This window comes from Pristiophorus japonicus, chromosome 2, assembly GCF_044704955.1.
Source record: "Pristiophorus japonicus isolate sPriJap1 chromosome 2, sPriJap1.hap1, whole genome shotgun sequence".
NCBI lineage: Eukaryota > Metazoa > Chordata > Chondrichthyes > Pristiophoridae > Pristiophorus > Pristiophorus japonicus.
This window is the reverse complement of record NC_091978.1, coordinates 66743843-66761979: the sequence shown is the minus strand read 5'-3', so window position 1 is coordinate 66761979 and position 18137 is coordinate 66743843. Positions and strand designations below refer to the sequence as shown.

The 18137-nt window shown below is 39.9% G+C and overlaps 1 protein-coding gene across 2 annotated transcripts in view; it reads left to right on the top strand.

The window, feature by feature from the left end:
• The window catches only part of fech (ferrochelatase), a 61749-nt gene extending 44542 nt beyond the window's left edge, over positions 1-17207 (top strand). For both annotated transcript variants that reach the window (XM_070867651.1, XM_070867641.1), the window contains 4 exons: positions 2071-2178; positions 4835-4999; positions 8818-8877; positions 12168-17207. In XM_070867651.1, coding sequence (XP_070723752.1) covers positions 2071-2178; positions 4835-4999; positions 8818-8877; positions 12168-12302 — 468 coding nt within the window. In that variant the 3' untranslated portion in view covers positions 12303-17207. The remainder of the gene's footprint in view (positions 1-2070; positions 2179-4834; positions 5000-8817; positions 8878-12167) is intronic.
• The last annotated feature ends 930 nt before the right edge of the window (positions 17208-18137 follow it).

Here is an 18137-nt window from a genome sequence, read left to right as displayed (position 1 = left end):
GGCCGCCAATTTGGGTAAATATGTCCTTTACGACAAAAAACAGTCGGCGGGTGTTATTATTGAATCTCAACGTTAAGTCCATGAGGAAAGTAACCCTGGCCGTTCATATGGATGTTGAAATCGCCCATTCTGCTGATTCCGCCCCAAAAAAGTGGGCCGGCAGTAATATTTTTTCTTGGTGTTAAGCACATGGGAAAAATAACGCTCGGCAATAAGTCTCCTAAAAAACCCGGTTAGTTTCCATTTTGTGCCAAAATGGGCGATATTTGGGCGTTATGTGTCATTTCAGGGGTTAAATGGCGTTAAGTGGGCATTAAGCATGCAAAAAAAGTGGAGGTTCTAGCCCAAAGAATCTGTTTTCACAAGGCTCCTCAAATTCTATCTGGATTGGCAGAAATACGCTCAAATCTAGGTTTGTTTAGATGCTTATTTTTCCAAGTGCAGAAATGCAACTATTTTGAGCAACTAACAGTTTATCTGATTGTGTCAATTTGTGATGTAGGAAGCAATCAGTTAGCTTTGGTAGATTTCATGTTGGATCTACAAAGCAGTATCACTGACAAAAATGCCATAAATCTGATTTTAAAATCAGAAAATGTCAGCATCTAAAGAAGTAAAGACAGGCTAATGCTTTGTCTGGAGGTCCTTCTCCAAAACTGGTTAGAGTTGACGGGGGAACCCTTTTATAGCACTGACCAGAGCCTGGAGGAGAGGGATGAGCGGGTGACGATCAAGACTACAGATGTGGCAAAAAAGAAAAAAAATTATAATTTGCATTATATAGTGCCTTTCATGTCCTTGGGACATCCCAAAATAAAGCACTTCACAGCCAATTAGTTATCTTTGAAGTCACTTATTATGTCAGCAAATGTGACAGCCAGTTTTCTACAAAGATCCTACAAACAGCAAACGAGATATACAGGTACCACGTCTGGAATCCTTGGGACCGAGTCCGTTCCGGTTTTTACAGATATCAGACAAGAAAATTAATAGTCTGAAATCCGGAATTCTCAACCAAATCCGTGCCGAGTTTTGAGCGTCGAGGTCTGAAATCCGGCACGGATTCGGTCGAGGATTCCGGATTTCAGACTTGATTCCAGGCGACTCCATCCGCTATGCGCAAATTGTCCGGTTTTCGCACAATTACGCTTTTCGGAGTTCCGGATTCGGAACGTTGCACCTGTATAACTGTTTTGGTTGTGTTGTTTGAGGAATAAATGTTGGTCAGGATACCAAGTATCCTCACTGCTGAAACTTCATGAGCTCACCAAGATCCATGTTGTGTTAGAGGAGTTTTGAATACTGCATGTAATCTTTTCAAAAATTCTACCTTCTTGGAAAAATTTGTTGCGGGGAGTTGGAGCAATGTTCGGAGCTATAATAGTCCTTGGAACAAAACCAAATTTGGTCTAATAACTAGTATTTTTGTTCCGGTGAGGAAACCTGTTTGTTAACTGCTTTAAATCATAGTCTGTTCAAATTCTGTCTGGAACTGATGTGGAGCTTTGTGCCTAGGGAAATGATTATGCATAGTGTTTGTACTGCAACTGTGAGGATGGACAGTAGCACCAGATTAGGGTGGGATCTAATATTGATTTTTGAATAATTGAATTGTTAGTCGAGGAAATACTGTTGTAATTTGTCCTTTGGCGCTGTATACAATTTATGGGCCAATACCATGGACGTTTTCTGTGTAATGAATTTAGACATTAAACTTGTATTGGTTGTCAAGTATGCAGTATATTGTAAAGATTCTTTCTGTGCCAAATGCAAAAAAATAAATATGGCTGTTATGGGGTTGGGTAGGCTAAAGAGGTGCTGTGAATAGGATCTGACACCCCATATCTTCATTCTATTTTGAAAGGTATGAAAATAAACTCTGTCTATAAAGTGAACAACTGGAATAATATTGGATGGAAACTCCAGTTGTGAGGTCTTTCACAATAAGCTGACTGGAATAGTTTCATTATATATGGTGTTAATTGGGAACAAGTTTTGTTTTTAAACAAACTATATTTTCCCATCCAGCAAAACTATTTTTTTTTAAATTTAGCAATGTCTATATTTCAGGTAGTGAATCGAGGTGACCCCTATCCTCAGGAAGTGGGAGCAACTGTCCAACGAGTCATGGAAACATTACATTTCAGTAACCCATTTAGACTGGTGTGGCAATCTAAGGTAACTTCCACTAGTGTATGCAATTATTAATCTTTTTATAGGAGGTTACATTACTGGAATAGGATATTCAACCCCTTGAACCTGTTGCGCCATTCAAATAGATTGTGGCTGATCTGTACCTCAACTCTATTTAACTTGCCTTTGTTCCATATCCCTTGATGTACTGAAATAAAAACAGAAAATGCTGGAAATACTCAGTCGGTCAGGCAGCATCTGTGGATAGAGAAATAGAGTTAACGTTTCCGGTCGATGACTTGATGTACTGGTTTGTATCGTACCAAGTACTTCTTTGAATACTTCCCATTGTTTGTCGGTTTACCCATTAATCTTTCAGCTCAATTTACTGTGGTAAATTTATTTCTCATCCCTTCATAGCTTGCCTTACTTAAACCAATGTTGAGCAGGACCTTTGAGTGTGAGCCAACCATGTGAAATGCCATTTGAAGGTGCCAGCACAGTAGTTAAGAGCAGACATTGATGACGAGATTCAACACCATCTCCATTGCGCCAGGGCAGCCCTTGGCTGCCCGAGGAAAAGAGTGTTTGAAGACCAGGCCCTCAAATCTGTCACCAAGCTCATGGTCTACAGGGCTGTAGTAATACCCGCCCTCCTGTGTGGCTCAGAGACATGGACCATGTACAGTAGACACCTCAAGTCGCTGGAGAAATACCACCAACGATGTCTCTGCAAGATGACAAAGTGTGAGGTCATGCACTTTGGCAGAAAAAAATCAAAGAGCAAGTTATTATTTAAATGGAGAAAGATTGCAAAGTGATGCAGTATAGCGGGACCTGGGGGTACTTGTGCATGAAACAAGGATAGTATGCAGGTACAGCAAGTGATCAGGAAGGCCAGTGGTATCTTGGCCTTTATTGCAAAGGGGATGGAGTATAAAAGCAGGGAAGTCTTGCTACAGCAATACAAGGTATTGGTGAGGCCACACCTGGAATACTGCGTGCAGCTTTGGTTTCAATATTTACGAAAAGATATATTTGCTTTGGAGGCAGTTCAGAGAAGGTTAACTAGGTTGATTCCGGGGATGAGGGGGTTGACTTATGAGGAAAAGTTGAGTAGATTGGCGTTCAGAAGAATGAGAGGTGATCTTATCGAACCGTATAAGATTATGAGGGGGCTTGACCAGGTGGATGCAGAGAGGATGTTTCCACTGATGGGGGAGACTAGAACTAGAGGGCATTATCTTAGAATAAGGGCCGCCCATTTAAAATAGATGAGGAAGAATTTCTTCTCTGAGGGTTGTAAATCTGTGGAATTTGCTGCCTCAGAGAGCTGTGGAATCTGGAATATTGAATAAATTTAAGACGGAAATAGACAAGTTTCTTGAGCAATAAAGGGATAAGGGGTTATGGGGAGCGGACGTGGAAGTGGAGCTGAGTCCATGATCAGATCAGCCATGATCTTATTGAATGGCGGAGCAGGCTCGAGGGGCCATATGCCCTACTCCTGTTCCTTTTTCTTATGTTCTTATAAGATCCCACAAATCCCCATGGAAGACAGATGCACCAACATTAGCGTCCTCGACCAGGCCAACATCCTCAGCATTGTAGCACTGACCACACTTGATCAGCTCCGCTGGGCAGGCCACATTGTCCACATGCCAGACACGAGACTCCCTAAGCAAGCGCTCTGCTCAGAACTCCTTCACAGCAGATGAACCAAAAGTGGGCAGAGGAAACGTTACAAGGACACCCTCAAAGCCTCCCTGATAAAGTGCAACATCCCCATTGACACCTGGGAGTCCCTGGCCAAAGACCGCCCTAAGTGGAGGAAGTGCATCCGGGAGGGCACTGAGCACCTCGAGTCTCATCGCCAAGCGCAGGCAGTGGAAAGAGCGTGCGGCAAACCTGTCCCACTCTCCCTTACCCTCAACGACTATCTGTCCCACCTGTGACAGGGACTGTGGGTCTCGTATTGGACTACTCAGCCACCTAAAGACTCATTTTAAGCGTGTTCTTCGATTCCGAGGGACTGCCTGTGATGATGATGATAAAATAGTCGAAGCATCAGTAGATCTAGATCTAGAGTCCAACTGAATACCTATCATCATTCATAACTGCATAATTCAGTTTGGAGAATTTTATGGTATACTTGTACTACAGATACCAGTTTGGGACTCCTGCCTGCTTGGGAGCCTTTGATCCTGTATAGCTAAAATGAAGCTTCATATGTTAATTTCTCCTTGCTGTGTACTTTTGGGACCTGTCCAGTTCAAACTGTTTTTGCTTTGCCTTTTTCCCCAATTGGAAATAATTTCAAATAAATTTTAGTCGACCAAGTTGTGTTTGAATTGGATTAGAATACAGAAATGACAAAATAGAGGTTCTATAGAGTAGCTGTTAAAATTACGTGAAGGAAAATTGTTGGACTATAGAGTAGAATGGTTTTTGATTTCAAGTTGACATGAAATGCTGTCACCAAGTGACACCTACTGGCATATGACATGCATTGCAACTGTTGTTGACACTTATTTGATTCAGTTATGTATTCGTGCATCTGTTGGCATCATTGAGTTTCCTTTCATAAATACAGTAACACAAAATGCAAATAACCTGAACTGATTACATTGTGCTGCAGCTCCTGGAGATGATGTGAAGATACCTCCATTAACTCTGTCTGCGATGCTTTTCTTTAATACAGGTTGGTCCCATGCCTTGGCTTGGCCCTTCGACGGATGACACCATCAAAGGATTGTGTGAGAGAGGCAAGAAAAACTTACTACTGGTCCCCATAGCTTTCACCAGCGATCATATTGAAACGCTCCATGAACTTGATATAGAATATGCACAAATCTTAGCCAATGAGGTAAGTTGCCATGGTTTTTGTGATATATGACCATTGTGCATAGAATTTCCCCTTATAATTGGTTGAGGAAGGTAGGCATTTATTTTTTGTTTGGGGTGGGGGCATGGCGGTGACATACTGGCCAAACTGTACTGCTGTCAATAGAGCTTCTGTAGACAACCGTAGGTCCACAAATGCAAGTGTAAATCTCAGTCAAGGTGGCTTACTTGCATTTTTAATGCACTCTTAAGAGTGTATTGTTGGTCTCTGGTAGAGTATGCATGGGTTTGTTACAAGTTACGTTTTGTGCAGAATTGAGATGTGGTATGAGGATGCCATCGTTAGTTTTCTTTGCTTTCTTTTCAGCTGTATAATGAAGTTGTTTTCATCCGAAAAGTACATTACATCCTCTCATAATGAACATTTTATAACAATCAGCTGCACCAAATCTAAATAATGGGCGTGAAATCCCGGCCTCGCCGGGTCCGTACGGAATGCGTATGGATCCGGCGAGGCCTGGCAAAAGCCGTTTTTTCCGCATCCCTGCAGCAAGGACATTCGCGTGGGCGAGATTGGGCTATTTGCCCAGCGAATGTCCTTGAAACTTTTACGCCTGCTTTAGCGTAAGAGTTTTAAAACATATAAAAATTAAATTTAAATATACATTTTTATAGTTAAAACCCCTGTCCATTAAGGCAAGTTTATTTTAAATCCTATTAAAACACGTTAAAACAAATTTTAATCCCCAGAATATTTTGTTTTTCTAAAACATTTAATTAACTTTAATTTCAATTAATTTTAAATATATGAGTTTTAAAAAAATGAATCATGTTGTGTTTGGGTGTTTTAGGGAGTTATTCTCTGATAGTAATGGGAACTCGTAAAATCGGAGTTCCTATTACTATCATGAGAATACTGTACCGTGATTGGTTGTCCAGGCCCACGTGACTCCAGCTTCTCCGTCCGTATCTCGAAGACGGGGACGTGCTGCGATGCACAGGAAAAGAAGGCCTCCGACCGGAATCGAAGGCGCTTCCGGGACCATCAGCTACTTTCGTAAAAAAAATTTGGGTCGGAAGCCTCCGGCCAGAATTTCAGGGCCAATGTCCTCCACCCCCACCTTGTGATATTTTGTTGCAGCCCTTAGTACTGCTTAATTATTTCACTGCCCCCTTCTTTCACTAAATTTGTGCATCTGTTAGCTCTGGATACAAGTTGAATACTGTACTTACTGACTCGTGATGCTGTATCTGAACAATGAATGGATACCAGTCAGGGGATAAGTACAGTACATAAGAACATAAGAATTAGGAACAGGAGTAGGCCATCTAGCCCCTCGAGCCTGCTCCGTCATTCAACAAGATCATGGCTGATCTGGCCGTGGACTCAGCTCCACTTACCCGCCCGCTCCCCGTAACCCTTAATTCCCTTATTGGTTAAAAATCTATATCTGTGACTTGAATACATTCAATGAGCTAGCCTCAACTGCTTCCTTGGGCAGAGAATTCCACAGATTCACAACCCTCTGGGAGAAGAAATTCCTTCTCAACTCGGTTTTAAATTGGCTCCCCCATATTTTGAGGCTGTGCCCCCTAGTTCTAGTCTCCCCGACCAGTGGAAACAACCTCTCTGCCTCTATCTTGTCTATCCCTTTCATTATTTTAAATGTTTCTATAAGATCACCCCTCATCCTTCTGAACTCCAACGAGTAAAGACCCAGTCTACTCAATCTATCATCATAAGGTAACCCCCTCATCTCCGGAATCAGCCAAGTGAATCGTCTCTGTACCCCCTCCAGAGTCAGTATATCCTTCCTTAAGTAAGGTGACCAAAACTGCACGCAGTACTCCAGGTGCGGCCTCACCAATACTCTATACAGTTGCAGCAGGACCTCCCTGCTTTTGTACTCCATCCCTCTCGCAATGAAGGCCAACGTTCCGTTCGCCTTCCTGATTACCTGCTGCACCTGCAAACTAACTTTTTGGGATTCATGCACAAGGACCCCCAGGTCCCTCTGCACCTCAGCATGTTGTAATTTCTCCCCATTCAAATAATATTCCCTTTTACTGTTTTTTTTTCCCAAGGTGGATGACCTCACACTTTCCGACATTGTATTCCATCTGCCAAACCTTAGCTCATTCGCTTAACCTATCCAAATCTCTTTGCAGCCTCTTTGTGTCCTCTACACAACCCGCTTTCCCACTAATCTTTGTGTCATAGAAACATAGAAACATAGAAAATAGGTGCAGGAGTAGGCCATTCGGCCCTTCTAGCCTGCACCGCCATTCAATGAGTTCATGGCTGAACATTCAACTTCAATCTGCCAATTTTGTTACACTACACTCTGTCCCCTCTTCCAGGTCATCTATGTATATTGTAAACAGTTGTGGTCCCAGCACCGATCCCTGTGGCTCACCACTAACCACCGATTTCCAACCCAAAAAGGACCCATTTATCCCGACTCTCTGCTTTCTGTTCGCCAACCAATTCTCTATCCATGCTAATAAATTTCCTCTGACTCCGCGTACCTCTATCTTCTGCAGTAACCTTTTGTGTGGCACCTTATCGAATGCCTTTTGGAAATCTAAATACACCACATCCATCGGTACACCTCTATCCACCATGCTTGTTATATCCTCAAAGAATTCTAGTAAATTAGTTAAACATCATTTCCCCTTCATGAATCCATGCTGTGTCTGCTTGATTGCACTATTCCTATCTAGATGTCCCGCTATTTCTTCCTTAATGATAGTTTCAAGCATTTTCCCCACTACAGATCTTAAACTAACCGGCCTATAGTTACCTGCCTTTTGTCTGCCCCCTTTTTTAAACAGAGGCGTTACATTAGCTGCTTTCCAATCCGCTGGTACCTCCCCAGAGTCCAGAGAATATTGGTAGATTATAACGAATGCATCTGCTATAACTATAACTAGTAGTTCTATAAAAGTGACAACACATTATAATAAACTTATCTGTCATCCATCAAGTTTAGTACAACAAAGCTGCTGTGTGTTTGCTGTAGAGTCACATGTCAAACTGCAGAAAATATATTGTTTAACTCTTTCCTTTCTCCTCCCTCCTCCCCCTCATAAGCTATCTGCATTCTTCCTATCAATGAGCCCTTTCTGACATAAAGCAGGCAGATGAAATGTATCTGGACTCTGCTTTTGTTGCTTTGTATCCAGCCACTTGGAGGGGAATGAGAGAGGCCCAAGGTGATAGCTTGGCTAGCGTTTGTTTTTCCTCCCTCTGATCCTGATCTTTATTCAATCTTTTTGACAGAACAAATGAGATTGAGCGCATCATTTGTGCTTGTTCAAATTAATTTTTTCCAAGAATTTGATGGATGACTCTTCTGCTCATTGAGGTGAAGAATACTGGGGAGCGAGATACTTAAAAAAAAAAAATTTCAATGTCGTCATTGTTACTTCATGCGGGCTGCAGTGTAAACCTTTTATTGTGCCCCATTAATGTACCTTAACCCCCAACCTCAAAGGCATGCCTTACTGCACTCATGTAACTTTTTCCACTTCTCACATCAGCCATCATTAAAGCCCGTGCGTGACATTGCCAATGAATGCTATATTAGGGACACTTTTATGCTGTGCACTTATGACAACTAGGAATTGGATTGCGTCTGCACAAATCTGAAAGATTTCCATTTCATCAGTGCGAGCTGGATTTGACCCCAGTGATGAAAAGGCAGTGCAATGAGCCACTGCTCACTTAGTCTCCTATCAATTAGGTTTGTGTAAAGTAGGAAACTAATGCAGTACTGGTGAGATGTGTTTCTAAGTAACTTTAAAAAAACTTTTTGTCTTCCATGATATCCATTTCAGTGTGGTGTAGAGAACATTAGGCGAGCTGAGTCACTAAATGGAAATCAGCTTTTTATAAAGGTAATATATTTTTATTCTATCTAACTTTCTAAAGACATTTATTTTCCCTGTGAGATTATTTTTGTGAAAGGATAGTTTGCCGATTACAGGTCTGTTGCCAATTTTAGCAGAGAAAATAAAGGGGTTGAATAAGTGTCTTGAACCAGTGAATATAACCTAGGCTTATATTCACTGGAATTTAGAAGAATAAGAGAGGATCTCATAGAAACATATAAAATTCTGACGGGAATGGACAGATTAGATGCAGGAAGAATGTTCCCGATGTTGGGGAAGTCCAGAACCAGGGGTCACAGTCTAAGGGTAAGGGGTAAGCCATTTAGGACCGAGATGAGGAGAAACTTCTTCGCTCAGAGTTGTGAACCTGTGGAATTCTCGACCACAGAAAGTTGTTGAGGCCAGTTCGTTAAATATATTCAAAAGGGAGTTAGATGTGGCCCTTACGGCTAAAGGGATCAAGGGGTATGGAGAGAAAGCAGGAATGGGGTACTGAAGTTGCATGATGAGCCATGATCATATTAAATGATGGTGCAAGCTCGAAGGGCCGAATGGCCTACTCCTGCACTTATTTTCTATGTTTCTATGTAGTACAGAATTTGATAATTGTCTGAGCTATCAAATGACAAATACCAGTAGTGTACTAATAGTAAATCTTTGGGTGTTAGTCCATAGATAGAAAAGCATCATATTTTTATATGTATCAGTATTGTATGAAACTAGTGATTTTTTTGCAACAGTGTTTTCTTGAAAGCAGGCTAACACAAGGTCAGTCGTTAGTCCTACATCAGTATTACTAGACTGTCTTTATATTTCACTGAGAGGTCCTCTAAAATCTCATCTTGATTTTGATGCTATTATGTCCATTCTCACACTACATAAGCTTTTAATCAATAATGAACATTAATAGACGATACAAAGATGGGAGGAAAAGCAATGTGTGAGGAGGAGACACAAAATCTGCAAAAAGATATAGACAGACTAAGTGAGTGGGCAAAAATTTGGCAGATGGAGTATAATGTTGGAAAGTGTGAGGTCATACACTTTGGCAGAAAAATATCAAAGAGCAAGTTATTATTTAAATGGAGAAAGATTGCAAAGTGCTGCAGTACAGCAGGACTTGGGGGCACTTGTGCATGAAACACAAAAGGTTAGTATGCAGGTACAGCAAGTGATTAGGAAGTCCAATAGAATCTTGGCCTTTATTGCAAAGGGGATGGAGTATAAAAGCAAGGAAGTCTTGCTACAGCTATACAGGGTATTGGTGTGGCCAAACCTGGAATACTGCGTGCAGTTTTGGTTTTCATATTTACGAAAGAATATACTTTCTTTGGAGGCAGTTCAGAGAAGGTTCACTAGGTTGATTCTGGAGATGAGGGGATTGACTTATGAGGAAAAGTTGAGTAGGTTAGGCCTCTACTCATTGGAATTCCGAAGAATGAGAGGTGATCTTATCGAAACGTATAAGATTATGAGGGGGCTTGACAAGGTGGATGTAGAGAGGATGTTTCCACTGATGGGGGAGACTAGAACTAGAGGGTATGATCTTAGAATAAGGGGCCGCCCATTTAAAAGAGATGAGGAGAAATTTCTTCTCAGATGGTTGTAAATCTGTGGAATCCGCTGCCTCAGAGCTGTGGAAGCTGGGACATTGAATAAATTTAAGACAGAAATAGACAGTTTCTTAAACGATAAGGGGATAAGGGGTTATGGGGAGCGGGCAGGGAAGTTTAGCTGAGTCCATGATCAGATAAGCCATGATCTTATTGAATGGTGGAGTAGACTCGAGGGGCCGTATGGCCTACTCCTGTTCCTATTTCTTATGTTCTTACAGACATTTGATAAATTGACTTTAAAAAAAAAAATCAGATAGCATACCTTTTGATTAAATTTACAAAATAAGCAAACTCAACTTTGTAGCATATATGTAATAAACTTACCTAGAGCAGCGCATTAAACATTAATGAAATTGCCAAGCTTGTTGGATGCTGTATTGCAAGTCCCCTGTGCACAAAAACTGTTTAGCACATTATCATGCTCACTCTCTACTGAAATACAGAAGTAAAAATGGGGATGGAGGGTGCAGAACCCAGGGTACTATGCCAACAATGTACAGTATATCATGACTAATATATTACAGTAACTTTGAAATGGAAAAATTATGTGCTGTCTGTTACTCTTGTCTCGAGCTTCTTTTAGTATGTGTGGTGTGTGTGTGTGTGTGTGTGTGGCGGGGGGGTGGTTGGAGGTAGCGGAATGAAAAATAATTTAAATGATTTTAGATTAAGCAACCAGATATCCAGTAGAAATTGTTGGTCTTTCATCATTTCTGTTATTTCATGGCCTCTCCTAAAGTCATGCTGGGGTTGGGATAGCATCAGCCCTCCAGTGCATCAGCTAAGTTCCCAAGTGTCATTTGTAAGCTTGTATCATGAGTGTTGGGAGTTGACTTGCCCGTAGAGAGTGCCACAGCTGAGCTTGTTAGTCCAGGGATACTGAGATCGATTACAGCATCTCAACTGCTGCTCTGGCTGAAATTGGCCTACCCAGTAAAGAGCAGGATCAGATCAGAGATCTGGGTCAGTATGGCTCTGTATCACAGCTACACATTTTGTGTAAAGGCTTGGATATAGTTATTTAACAACCACTCACTACAGTTCTTTCTCACTCAACCCAAAGGCCGTGGGTTCAAATTCCACCATGGCAACTTGTGAAATTTGTGAGGTAGTACCAAAAAAAATGACCATGAAAGCTGCCAGATTATCATAAAAGTCCATTGATTTGTTAATGTCCAATAATAAGGGAACCTAGCACTCTTACCATACAGGTGAGTCCGGTCTGACATTAAGTGGTTGACTCTTATTGCCCTCTGAAGTGGCCTAGCAAATCATTCTGTTGTTAGCAAGGTTCAATAACAAGGGAAAAAGTGACTGGACCTATGATTTAGACATCATATTAAGACAAGACTTGAGCAATGTTAACCCAGTTGACCCTGAAGGGTCCTCCCCACTAATTTTTGGGGTCTGATGCTCAGGTTGGAAGAGATGGTCCCACAAACTAATAAAGTGTGGCTTGACGGCCATGCTAAGTGGGACAGACCAAGGTTATACCGAGCAGCCTAAAACGGAGGTCATCAGCAGCAATTGAATTGTTTTCCACCACAATCTGTACTCTCATGGCCTGACTCATTTACTTGATCGTAAATATTTTCTTATTGATTGATAATGATGGTTCTCTGAGTAAAAGTGCTTGTTTGTGTGAATTTTTTGTACTAATTAATTACTGTTATTTTCCAGGCTCTGGCAGATTTGGTAAATACACATCTAAAATCAGCAGAACCCTCTTCCAAGCAGTTGAGTCTACGTTGTCCACTTTGTGTTAATCCAGTATGTGGAGAGACCAAGGCATTTTTTGCTAATCAGAATCTCTGAAATGGCACTTGTGGCCTGGAATTTTCTGCCCTTCACAAAAGCCTCAATCAAATGGTCATCTTAGTTGTTTGTTTTTTGCCGTGATGATATCTGAAATAACATCTACGCTGAGTTTAAAAATAAGCTCAAATCACTTCTAAAGCTATATCCTTTATTGCAGTAATAAGCAGACTTTTTAATGAAGAGTTAATGAATGTGACAGCTTTGCACTATTCTCAAAGCACTGTGCATGGATAAGGATGCTTAATTTCCACCAGTTTAATGAGCATTTTTTTCTTGTTATCTGGTTCCTTCCCTTTTTTTGATGAGGGCAGGCAAGCAGGGGAGACTTAAAATGTGACTTAAAGATTTATAGGCATAAGTTTTTTGAATACGATTCATACGGCAGAGATTATTGTTTTAATAAACCCACGTATTAATGGACGAAAACTCTGTTAACAATCATTTATTTTGTTTTGTCCAAGATAGCTTTAACACATTAATTTGCATTTTTGACTTACTACATTTGAGTCCAGTCACTAGTGCGGCAGCATGTTTGAGAAACAGACCATTTCAAAACCATTTGCAACAAAATAAAATGGAAATCTCCATAGTCATCTAAAATTAAATGCTAAAATAATGAAAAAAAGAATCAAAAAGTGTAACCCCCCCCAATTCTGCTGACCAAAGTAGAGTATCTAAACTGTTGACACTTTTTTTTTAGGGTTTGGGGGAGGAGGGAGGGAAAGAGAAAGAGGGTAAAACGCATCTTAAAGGTCAATCCTACTCATCCAGTTTCTCTCTTTTCAGAGTGCATTACTTTGCCCTTTAGATTTTATGAAAATCCTATTCCAAGAAATGACAAGTTTTAATGTATATGCACACAGATTATTTTTCTGTGATTGATCACCCCTTTTTGTGTAGTCTGTTCTCATACGATGTGTTGTAGGTCATTTTTCTTGCACAGAAACAAGATGAGAAGCATACTATGTATGTATTATGTGAAGTGGTAGATGGTGGGACAAAATGGATGTCCTCATTGGCCTTGCACCATGGCTTATATCCTCTGAAATTCATCCCTTTTGTATGTTATATTTGGAATTCAGTGTTTATGAAATAGTGCCTCATGTTGATATGTAAAGGGAACAAATAAAATGCTGTAGGGTACAGTAAAAGGGGATAGCAGAACTGAGAAGTTCACGCTGAGAAGCAGTTACTAAGACTGATGCTGCTGTGTGAATTAGGAAATATGCTTCCATGCAGTGGACCTACTTTGCAACAGAGCAACTCCAGTGAGATGGAAACACATCATTGCACATGTTCGTTAAATAATCTGGTATTGTCTGCTGTTTAAATTCAAATATACAATAAGGCTAGACTACATAAACTGTCCTTCAATATCCTGGACCTGTTTTAATCATCCATGTATTTTTGCGATCAACTTACACAGATATGGCGAAGAGTTTTTTTTTATCCACCAGTGGTAGACATAGAGGGTTGATAGGCAGCAATAAGATATCCTGTAGAGGCAGATCTCTCCTATCAGCTTTGCTTAAAAGCTGATGAGAATCTACTAAAGTAGGTTGGACTGTTGAGCTGTCTCTGACTTATAATCACAGAATTTGTAGTGTTGAGATTGAGCAAATGACTATTGGATTTGACATTTACAACCATTATTTCTTTCCCATAATCTATCATGGAATCCAGCAACACAGAAGGAGGCTATTCGGCCTGTCGTGCCTAAGCCGGCTCTTTGAAAGCTATCCAGTTAGTCCCACTCCTCTGCTTTTTCCCCATAGCCCTGCAATTTTTTCCACTTCCAAGTATTTATCCAATTCCCTTTTGAAAATTACTATTGAATCTGCTTCCACCCCACTTTCAGGCAGTGCATTCCAGATCATCATCATGCACTGCGTTTTTAAAAAAAAAAATTTAATTCTCATCCACCCATCTTTTTTGCCCCTCTTGCCAGTGGAAACAGTTTCTCATTATTTACTGTATCAAAATCATTCAACATTTTGAACACTTCTATTAAATCTCCCCTTAACTTTCTCTACTCTAAGGAGAACAATTCCAGCTTCTCCAGTCTCTCCACGTAACTGAAGTCCTTCATCCCTGATACCAATCTAATAAATCTTTTCTGCACCCTCTCCAAGGCCTTGATATCCTTGTGTGGTGACTACATAAAAACATAAGAACATAAGAATTAGGAACAGGAGTAGGCCATCTAGCCCCTCGAGCCTGCTCCGCCATTCAACAAGATCATGGCTGATCTGGCCGTGGACTCAGCTCCGCTTACCCATCCGCTCCCCATAACCCTTAATTCCTAGAATTGTACACAGTACTCCAGTTGAGGCCTAACCAACTATTTATAAAGGTTTAGCATAACTTCCTTACTTTTGTATTCTATGCCTCTATTTGTAAAGACCAGGATCCCATTTGCTTTAACAGCCTTATCAATTTGTCCTGCCACCATTTAAAGATTTGTGTATGTGTACCTCTGTTCCTGCACCCTGTTTAAAATTGTACCAGATAAATTGTCTCTTCTCAATCTTCTAATATTGCATCACTTCACACTCCTCTTCACTAAATGTTATTTACCATGTGTCTTCCCATTTCACCAGTCTATGTCCTCCTGAAGTCTGCTACTATTGTTCTTAGTGTTTACTACATTTATGAGTTTTATATCATCTGCAAACTTTGAAATTATGCCCTGTATACCTAAATCCAGGTCAGTAATAATATATATTAAAAAGAACAGTGGTCCCAATACTAACTCCTGGGGAACACCACTGTATACTTTCCTCCAGTCTGAAAAACAACCATTCAGCACTACTCGCTGCTTTCTGTCTCTCAGCCAATTTTATATCCATGCTGCCACTACCCCTTTAATCCCATGGGCTTCATTTTTGCTAATAAGTCTATTAGGTGGTACTTTATCAAACAACTTCTTCAAATTCATATTCACATCAACCTTCTCCATTACTTCGTCGAAGAGTTCCATATGTTACAAATAATTCTTAATTTGCACGTTTAATTCAGTTCATGAAATTCTCCTTTTGGCAACAAACAATTTCTGATTTTAAAAGAAATCAAGCAAAGAAAATTAACCCTAATTTCCTAAAGGGAATGTCAGTTATTTTTTGCTCATCCATCATTCTTCCATGAAGTTTTTTGGGGTTTCCTTAAGCAATAGTTTGTGTTGGTGCTTTATTTTTTTTCTAGTTAGATAGTTTTAACAATGTTTTAAGTGCCAATTGTTTGTATATTTTTTTTTTAAACCGATTATCTGTTAAAATTAAAAATAAATTCCAGATGAAAAGAGAGATGTTTGATGTTCTGTATTGAATGATGAGATGCTATTTCCTGCTCACTGATACTGCTGTACTGTAACAGGCTTACTCACATGTCTTTACTACTTCTGTAGAATCTGAATTAGACTATTTTAAATAATTTACCAAGTGCAATTTATAAGTTATTTTAAATTACTGGTATGGACAGAAAAGCACTGGCTTTATTTCAGTGTTTAGAAGAAACACCAATTCAGATATGGAAAGGAAACTACTTGAAAGAAAAAACTGAGGCTGGAATTCACTCGGCCTAGCAATAACATTGAATTGAAGTGAGACCACACTCTACAATTATTGGGGTTATAAATGCATTGTACAGTGTTGTACTATATTTTTATGACATAGCATGCAATTTGTTTGCAAGTGGGTTATGCTGCAGCTATGCAGTACCCTGGTTAGACAACACTTGGAGTGCTCTGAGCTGTTCTGGGCATCACACTTTAGGAAGGATATATTGGCCTTGGAGCGAGCGTAGTGTAGGTTTACCAGAATGATACCTGGACTAAGGGTTAAGTTACAAGGAGAGATTACACAAACTAAGGTTATATTCGCAGGAATTTAGAAGGTTGATTGAAGTTTTCAAGATATTAAGGGGAACGAATAGGGTAGATAAAGAGAAACTACTTCTGCTAGTTGGATTGTCTAGGATTAGGGGGCATAGTCTAAAAATTAGAGCCAGGTCTTTCAGGGGTGACGTTAAGAAACATTTCTACATGCAAAGGGTGATAGAAGTTTGGAACTCTCTCTCGCAAATGACAATTGAAGCTACGTCAATTGTTAATTTTAAATCTGAGATTGATAGATTTTTGTTCACCAAAGGTATAAAAGGATATTGAGCAAAGGTCACTGGTTAGGTGTTAGGTCACTGATCAGCCATGATCTCATTGAATGGCAGAACAGGCTTGAGGTACTGAATGGCCTACTTCTGTTCCTATGTTTCTGGTTGGAAACCTGTAACTCGTTTGGTATCCTGTTTTGTATGAATTAATTTATGTTCAATATTGAGTCCTGATACAGCTGTTAATTTTGGAGCCAATGAATGTTGTTTCACCAGAAAAGGACCTCTTCTGTCTGAGTCCATGCACTTCCATATATTTTCTTTGGATGGAGGGTTTCACTTTTCTTTCGGACTCTTCTCCCTGACGCCCCCCCCCTCCTTCCCACAAACCCAGCTCCCTTCACTGCTAGTTTCACCTATTGTTTACAGCACTGAACTATGCAATGCACAGTTTAACTCTTACCATAAATTCATCATTGTTTATATTTACATCTATAATCTAACCATTGTTAAAAATAACTTAGTAATACAAGAGGTCTCATCATTTGATCCACTTTGCCTTCCTAGATTCAATACATTATAAATCAGAAATACCTTTTTGTCTTGCCTCATAGAATACTGATTACATGCTGGTAAAACCACCAGTGGTAAGGAAATCAATGTAGAACAAAAATTTATAGTCTCGTGAACAGTAACAAGTTACGGCTTAAGTGAGTTTCCAGATGATGATCTGGTTGCATTAGGTCATTCTTAGTGCCTTGGAAATATTTATTTTGAATAAATACCTTGTATTTCACATATCCATGATCATCCTTCATGTAGCAGGTATTGGCCAGTCGGTGCCAGATAGGCTTTAAATAACTATATGCAAACAGTGACTCTTGTGCTGTGTTGTCATATGATATCAACATACAAATATGTTGAGACTAACTTAAAAAGTAAAATTATGGTGCATCTCTTTCACTGGTAATGATTTTTTATGTTGAAATAAAAATTGAAAATAGAAAGAACAAAATGGAGGAAAGGTGTTGACCATAGTTTTAACGTGAAGTGATGGAAACAGTTAAATATTGTAAAAAATGTTTTATCTGAAACCCTTGTTTATAAAGAGAATGGTGACTTATCAATAAATAGATTACGAACACATTCAATTATGCAATGTAAGTAATCACTATTCTTTTGAATAGCGGATTGGAAAACTGCAAATTTAATGCCCCTATTTAAAAAAGGAGACAGACAAGATGCAGGAAACTATAGATCAGTTAGCCTAACATCTGTCATTGGGAAAATGCTGGAGTCCATTATTAAGAAAGCAGTAGCAGGACATTTGGAAAAGTATAATTCAATCAAGCAGAGTCAGCATGGTTTTATGAAAGGGAAATCATATTTGACAAATTTGCTGGAGTTCTTTGAGGATGTAACGAGCAAGGTAGATAAGGGGGAACCAGTGGCTGTGGTGCATTTGAATTTCCAGAAGGCATTCGATAAGGTGCCACATAAAAGGTTACTGCACAAGGTAAAAGTTCACAGGGTTGGGAGTGATATATTAGCATGTATAGAGGATTGGCTAACTAACAGAAAACAGAGAGTTGGGATAAATGGGTCATTTTCCGGTTGGCAAACAGTAACTTATAGGGTGCCACAGGGATCAGTGCTGGGGCCTCAACTATTTACAATCTATATTAATGACTTAGATGAAGAGACTGAATGGAATGTAGCCAAGTTTGC